At 38.0% G+C, this 5,525-nt stretch overlaps 1 protein-coding gene across 1 annotated transcript in view; it reads left to right on the top strand.

Moving 5' to 3' along the window:
• LOC117802812 (cytoplasmic polyadenylation element-binding protein 3-like) overlaps window positions 1–3,641 on the top strand; it is a 36,303-nt gene extending 32,662 nt beyond the window's left edge. The window contains exon 4 of the mRNA XM_034663607.1: window positions 3,635–3,641. Within this exon, the coding sequence (XP_034519498.1) occupies window positions 3,635–3,641 (7 nt within the window). The remainder of the gene's footprint in view (window positions 1–3,634) is intronic.
• The last annotated feature ends 1,884 nt before the right edge of the window (window positions 3,642–5,525 follow it).

The raw sequence follows: 5,525 nt of genomic DNA, 5'->3' as shown, positions 1-5,525 counted from the left end.
CCATAACGCCGGGATCACGCCCTGAGCCAAAGGCAGACGCCCAACCGCTGTGCCACCCAGGCGCCCCTCCTGCTCCTTTTTTAAGTGCATATTACTTAGCTCTGAAGTCTTTACCATAGTCAGAAATGGTAGCAATAGGCATTTGTACTTTGTGTCCAGTTCAACTCTTTACCCTTCATCTAGCTAGATTTGGCCTTAATATATAAGTTATTTCAAGTGAATAAGGTGATTCCAAAAACCATGTTTCTCAGTGTCTGATGAACTGGGCTTCTTACCTGGTCTGGTTGGCAAACCAGTGAGAAGAGCTGTGCAGGAAGATTGGGGATAGCCGGGAGCTGGAAGAGGCTAGGTGAAAATTGCCATTTGTCGTTCTCATCTGATTGTTGAATGAAACTATCCTCTTGCTTTTTTTTTTTTTTAAACTTCTTAAGAACCTTGGTTAGTTTGGTTTGCTTTTAACAGCAAGAAAAAATATAATCTGATTAGAAAAAAAAAGGTTAAAGTAACTGGAATTAGTCAACCTCAAGAAGAAAAAGATGAGGAAGTCGTAATTTCTTTGTATACCCTAATTGTACCCCAGGCTGTATTGAGGGTTCTTGAGAATTTCTTGTATGGAAGACTGGGTTGAACAATAATCTTAAAGAATATTAAAATTTGCAGCAGGTGCTGATCAGTTATTTCTCTTCTGAGAATAGAGAAGGGAGAAAGGTTTCAACTTTGTAAGGACTTTAGGTTAAATATAAGGAGCATTATCTGGTTGCTGTTGAGTGACAAGGAGAATCTACGATCATGTTTTTCGGAAGGCTACAGATGTAATAGTCTCATTTGGGATGGTTAAAATTGACCACAGACTGAAGAACTTGATACATACTGAAGATGGGATGAAAATCTTCATTTGAAAAGTTATTTTTTCCCCTTTCTCTCATGTAAGTGACAGGTTTTCCTTTATTTGGGAAAGGTTTTAATCTTAGGGCAAATGTATGTCAAGCTGCTCAATACTATAGTAAGGTTCAATTTGATCTAGGAACCTCAGTTTTTGATAGATTCTGACAAATAATGACAATAATTGGTTTAGAACTATAAATTCCTAGACTTCTGTTTTGTGATACATAGAAATTTTATGTTACTACTCCTCTAATTGTTTGTTGCCCCCATCTAGTATTTGTTATTACATGTCCTGTCTATTCTTTATGGTACTCTTAAGCAGATTCTGTGCTTGAAATCACTACATGTTGAACTTTCGGACTTATTGGCTCTTTGGTTTTTACTCAGGACTGATAAGTTGTATAGATTCTTATGTTTCGTTATTAGTAGAGTCTTTCATAGAAACTGGAGATCAGAAAACCATTATGCTAAAGTAGATCAAGCATGGAACAGATGCAGTTAAAGGGCCAGAACAGAAATTTTGAGAAAACTGGGGGATGGGAAAGAAATCTCAAAATCAGAAATTATTTTATAGAATGTATATGGAAGTGATTACTTGACTCTTTTAATATAGTTACTATGCATATATTTTGTAGGAGGGGTGTGTATATGGTTGGGCGGGGGAGAGGCAGGAACATACCTATTAAAAGGGACCGATCTCAGAAGCACAGTATTGGTCGAAGAAAGCAAATTGCAGAACAATATGCATACTTCTTGTTTAGGGGAATAAATAACATGAAACATTTTTCTATGGGTACATATATGTATGAATGTATTTTTAAACATCTGAAAGAATACATAACCAAATGTATGTAGTGGTCTGAAGAGTATAAGAAGGCAGGATTGGAGACTTTTGCTTTTTCTGTAATAGTGTTTTGTTTGTGTGTGTTCAGGAAGAATGGATTTATGTGTTAGTTATGTGATTAAATGTTCATTTAAAATAAGTAAAGCATATTAATTACCACTAACAGTGTTTATAGTGTAAATAGGGAGCTGAGATAGTTTCAAATAATGTAAACCCATTAGAATATAAGAGCGGTAGGGGTGCCTGGGTGGCTCAGTTGGTTAAGTGTCCAACTCTTGATTTGGGCTCAGGTCGTGATCTTGGGGTCATGGGATTGAGCCCCGTGTTGGGCTCTGTGCTGGGTGTGGAGCCTGATTGAGATTTTCTCTCTTTCTGCCCCTCCCCCCAATAAAAGAATTTAGAAAGTAAGAGCAGTACAGCGGAAATTTAAAAATGGCTAGTTTTGTGAGTTAATCTTCCCATATATGTTGAATGCATTTAACTTTGAAATGTTTTATCCATACATATGTTGAAACCATATGATAAATGTAAAAACCTTCCTTCAGTAATTCCTCCTGTTTTTCTGTATTGTTTCACAACCCCAATTATCCTTTCCTAGCCTTTTCAAACATCTACCCACCTTTTGATTTTTGATCCTGCCTGTGCCTCTGTTTTTGCTAGCCAAGTTCGCATTGTCTATGGGACACAAAGCAACTGATCAGTGTAGAAGTTCTGGAACATTACTGGCATAGACTTGAAAGTCACAGACCTGGGTTCACATCTTGATTTCTGCGTAGCTTTGTGACTTTGAGCAGTTACATAACCTTTGTGAGCCTCAGTTTTCTCTTCTGTGAGATGGAGATAATGCTGACCCTGTAGGGTTGTGGTGAGGGTTGAGATCATGGTTACAAATCATTTAGCCCAGTTCCTACCACATAGTAAACACCATGATTAATTTTATCATTTGGTTCTGGAGCTGCTTTTTCTCAGCTGTTGTTGGGCCCTTACAGCCTTCTATCTTGTATCTCTAAAAGAGGATATGTCTGGGGATAAGCCAGAAAGAATAGGAAAGGGTCCTAGATTTCTCGCCCAAGAAAAAGGCAGGTAAATGGATTAGGGCTGGTGGAGGTGGGTCTGTGGCAATGCTAGAGGGTAGATAAGCTACTTCTTGAGTTTAACTGTCTTTTGAATAAGAGTAAATGACTAAGGGCAAGTGAGGATTAATTAGGTTGCCTATGTGGCAGGGTGGTGGTCAAAGAAGCCCCTCTCTGAATGTGTTAGGATTAGGTTGAGGGAATGTTTGTGAAAAGGATTTAAGGTAGAGGGAGTCAGAGGAAGTCAGGCAGTAGAGTGAGACTCCTTAAGAGTACAGTCCGGATTTGAGTGGATTGGGGCCTTGGCTCTGTTGCTTACTGCCCCGTAATATTGGGCCAGTTATTAATCTCTCCAAGATTTAATTGCTTAATTTATAAAATAGAGTTGTGAGGGAATGCATTTAGTGTGCTTAGAATAGTGACAAGCACATATTAAATACCTTATAAATTTACTAATATTAAGTCAAGCTGAGGGAAGAAAATAAGCAGGGCTAGTGAACTGTACAATGGGAGCGGACTCCGTCTATGTACAACCAACTGTTGTCATAGGTTATCTTCAAAGAAAGAGCCAATAATGGGATGCATTATTTATAAATGTTCTAATACTTCCTGATGTATTTTCTTGTTAAAAACAAATGAAAAAAGATGTGTTCCGTATTTTCCCTATATTGAGAACCAAAACTTACTTAAAAAAAGCTTAAGGTTAGTTGCCACTTCTAACTTTTGTTGTTGAATGATAAATTATGGTCTAGTTTTCTCTATGTATGATTTCTGCTTGAATTTCACTGCAAATTTTGTAGTGTTTCTGTCCTTTTTGTTCTGTTTCTTGCAGTTGTTAATCTGGTTAATCAGTTGTTTTTAGCAATGTTTACTACTTACGGAACAAAAAGGATGAATAGTACGCTGCAAATATAAATCAGTGAGTCATAGATAAATAAATTTTAATGAGAAAGTAAGTCTCCGCATTGAAATTTGTTCAATTAAGAAGGCTGTGCAAATTTTGTCCTGCATTTCACCTGTCATCTTTTCATCTGTTGAGCACTAGTGAACCTCTGGGTTTTTAAATATATGTCCCAGTACTCTAAGGTGGCATCATAGAAGTTTCTTTGTGTTCTTCCTAATATTCCAGTAACTACCACTGTACAGGTGCCTTGTTGTACATTCTGTCATTTAGTACTGAAAATAATCATAGGGAAAATTATCATCATTTTATAGATGAAGATAACCAAGGTTTAGAAACTTGTTCAGAGTGACGTGCCAGCCACTGGCAGAGCCAGAATTTGAAAATCAGATGGCTGATTTCAGAGTGTGTACTTATAAATGCCAGACCACCAACTGCTTTCCTAACCCGCAGTCAATGAGAAGACTGCAAAGCTGACCCTTGGCAAAGTGGCCAGGCTTGTTTCTTTCCTGCTGCTATCCTTGTAGTCCCTCCCTCACTTCACCATTCCATTTTACTGATCAGATACAGGTTTGAAGGCTTAACTTGAAGAATCATCCAGTCTAGTGATTCTCAAATCTCGCCAGTCAAAAGAGTCACCTGGGACACTCATTTCTTTTAAAATTATGACTAAGTTGGTTTTAGCTGGAGCCCTGGAACCTGCATTTTAACTATTCTACATGTGATTTTGACAATTTGACAGGTTTGAGTACCACTTCAGATGCATGAGTCCCCACCCAAACGCCCCCTCCAATTTTCCTGACAGTCATTTAATAATCCAATATTGTCTTCTGACAGGGACTCACTACCATCTTGCCAAGAAGGTCATTTCATTGGTATTTAGATGCAATGCTGTGCTTCTATAGAACTTTCATTTACTATCCTGTCTGGACTAGATCAGTTTCTTCGGGCTTGTGTCTGTACTCCTTAGGTATTGGCTTTGAGGTTAGATCCAGGCTGGAATCTTCTCTGAACCTCACCTTTCTTATTTGTGAAATGAGTATATTGTTATCTACCCTGAAGGATTATATCAAGAACTAAATGAAAAAAAATAAACTGTCCTGACTGGAAAGATTCTTGAATGCCTTCAAACAGCCATTTCTTATAGTCTCTTCACCTTATCAGTCTTTTTTGAAACAGTCCCACACCTTTAGGGCTCTAGTTAGCAGTGTGGAAATATATATATATCTATATATGAAGGCTCCTAGACATCCATTCCAGGATTGTCAGTGCCAGAAATAGGTTGTCATTTTGACTTCTCATCCGTACACTGCCTTTTTTTACCTGTGGCCTTTCCTCTGGACAAAGAATATGATACCTCTTATGAAGACACATAAGCCAAGATTTCTGGAAATTCAGTTTTACTCCTTAAGTAATTGGAGTTTCCACTGATAACTTGAACCCAGTGCAAAACAAATGATCTGCAGGAAGACCTTAAAGGTAAAAGACCTTCTTGAATTATATAGAGAACAAAATGGAGAACCAAAGAAAATATTCTATGTCTCTTTCCAATAGTAGACAGATAATTGATGACTGTTAAAAAGAAAAAAATGGGGAAGGGTGCCAGGATGGCTCAGCTGGTTAAGTGTCTAACACTTGATTTCAGCTCAGATCATATTATCAGGGTTGTGAGATTGAGCCCCATGTTAGACTCCAAGCCCAGTGTGGAGTCTGCTTGGGATTCTTTCCCGCCTCCCTCCTGCTCTGTTCCTCCCATACCACCCCCCACCCCATGCTTTCCCTCAAATAAATAAATAAAATCTTAAAAAAAAAAAAAAAAAAA

The sequence above is a fragment of the Ailuropoda melanoleuca genome, chromosome 6, assembly GCF_002007445.2.
Source record: "Ailuropoda melanoleuca isolate Jingjing chromosome 6, ASM200744v2, whole genome shotgun sequence".
NCBI classification, from domain to species: Eukaryota; Metazoa; Chordata; class Mammalia; order Carnivora; family Ursidae; genus Ailuropoda; species Ailuropoda melanoleuca.
Note: the sequence above shows the minus strand (reverse complement) of the source record. Positions and strands in the feature narration are given on the sequence as shown.